This window comes from Myotis davidii, unplaced genomic scaffold, assembly GCF_000327345.1.
Source record: "Myotis davidii unplaced genomic scaffold, ASM32734v1 scaffold1036, whole genome shotgun sequence".
NCBI classification, from domain to species: Eukaryota; Metazoa; Chordata; class Mammalia; order Chiroptera; family Vespertilionidae; genus Myotis; species Myotis davidii.
The window spans coordinates 2,078,369-2,079,980 of record NW_006287260.1 but is presented as its reverse complement, the minus strand read 5'-3'; the positions used below and the strand labels follow the sequence as shown (position 1 = coordinate 2,079,980).

The window sequence follows — 1,612 nt, the reverse complement described above, 5'->3', positions numbered from 1 at the left end:
TGTAGGACTGAGGTTTCATTTTCACCCCAACTCAAAACTCCATCTATGAGACTCAGGCCATATGGATACACGTGTGACTCCAGTTATAACCTCGCTTCACAGAAGAGGAACTGAGGGTCCTTCCTAGGTTAAGGGACTCACCCAAAGCCCTGGGCCGTGCAAGTGGCCAACAGAGTCCTCCCCGCCTACTTCCCATGCGGGCCCACCTCAGTGCCGTGCTCCTGCTGCCCTGCTTCCTCTCCTCCCCTCCTTGAAAGATTGCTGTCACCAAGGTGTCCCCACCCCCACCCCAGCGACACATGCATCTTAGGAAGTGCTGGGAAAGGGCCCCTGGAGGGGAGCTGGGGCGCCCAGGCCCGGCTCTGTCGGCTAGTGACCTGCCAGCCCCTGAAGGCCCACCCTGTCCCCTAAGCGGGCTTCCTCGTCGCTATAATGGGGCTGCCATGGGGCCTGTGAGTCATATAATTTCAGAGACTCTGTCACTGCCAGGCGAGGTGAGCCTCTGAGACAGCTTTGGCTACGGGACGGGAGATATTGGTGGGGGGCCCGGCCCGGCACCCCTTCAGTCCTGGCAGGTGGGCGCCTCTGACCACACTCACCATTTGCAGCATGTTGGCGGCAGGTGGGGATGCCTGGGCCCGGTAGTGGTTGTGCAGGTCCACCATCGTGCGTCTCTCCTCATCACTGAGGGCTCCGGCGGGCCCCGGGGTGGCCCCCAGCAAGAGCAGCAGCGCCAGGAGACTGCGGGAGCTGTGCATGGTGGCCAGCCCTCCCTGCCTCTGCTGTCCAGGGGTCTGGCAGCTGGATTTAAAGTCCCTCCCACACAAGCACCACCCTGGCTGGGGCTGCGGGAGGGGCTGTCTGGAGGCCCAGCCGGCTCACACAATGTCTCGGGGAGGGCTGGGTGCTTGGGTCCCGACCAGGGCTGGGTTCACTCCCAGAATGGAACTCCCCTCGGAGCCCTGGGCAAACGCCTCCCTTCTCTCAGTAACGGGGCTCCGGCCAAGCACCCTGGGAGTGCCACAGCCCGTCCCTCCTGGTGGACAGGTCCTTCCGGGCCCCCAGCACAGCACCCTCTGCAGAGGTCACCCCCACGGGTGCCGAGGACAGAGAGGAGGGAGGTACCCCGCACAGACACCCAGAGGGCTGGACGAGAAGAGGAAGGCACAGGTGGCGTTGGAAGGATGGAGGAAGATGAGGTGTGTTTGGTAAAGGTTGAGCCAAACTAAGTCTGAATCTTGGTTCTGCAGCTTTGCTAGCTGTGTTTTTGGCAACTTCCTGAACTGAATCAATGACAGTAATCATACCTGCCTCACAGGGCTGGCAGCAGGGTTAAATGAGATCGAATACGCGTAAAGCACCCAGTGCGGTATCTGGCACATAGTAGGCCCTCCGTCACAGTAGACAACCATCACCCACACGGCAGGAGCCTGGCCGGCTCCCAGCCCCAGGGGGAGGCAGACGCTGGCTTACTGGCGGAGGGACTGGCTGCGTCCCTCTCCAGCTGGGTCCTGTCGCAGGGCTTTTCTGTGGATAGAATGCCGGCTCCCATGTGCTCTCTGGGAACGCAGGTGCTTGAGGCGCGCCTTTGCAAGCGGGGTGTGAGCTGATG

The 1,612-nt window shown here is 61.7% G+C and overlaps 1 protein-coding gene across 2 annotated transcripts in view; it reads right to left on the bottom strand.

The window, feature by feature from the left end:
- The window catches only part of PI16 (peptidase inhibitor 16), a 9,092-nt gene extending 8,298 nt beyond the window's left edge, over positions 1–794 (bottom strand). For both annotated transcript variants that reach the window (XM_015560869.1, XM_006759034.2), the window contains exon 1: positions 600–794. In XM_015560869.1, coding sequence (XP_015416355.1) covers positions 600–758 — 159 coding nt within the window. In that variant the 5' untranslated portion in view covers positions 759–794. The remainder of the gene's footprint in view (positions 1–599) is intronic.
- Between the last annotated feature and the right edge of the window lie 818 nt (positions 795–1,612).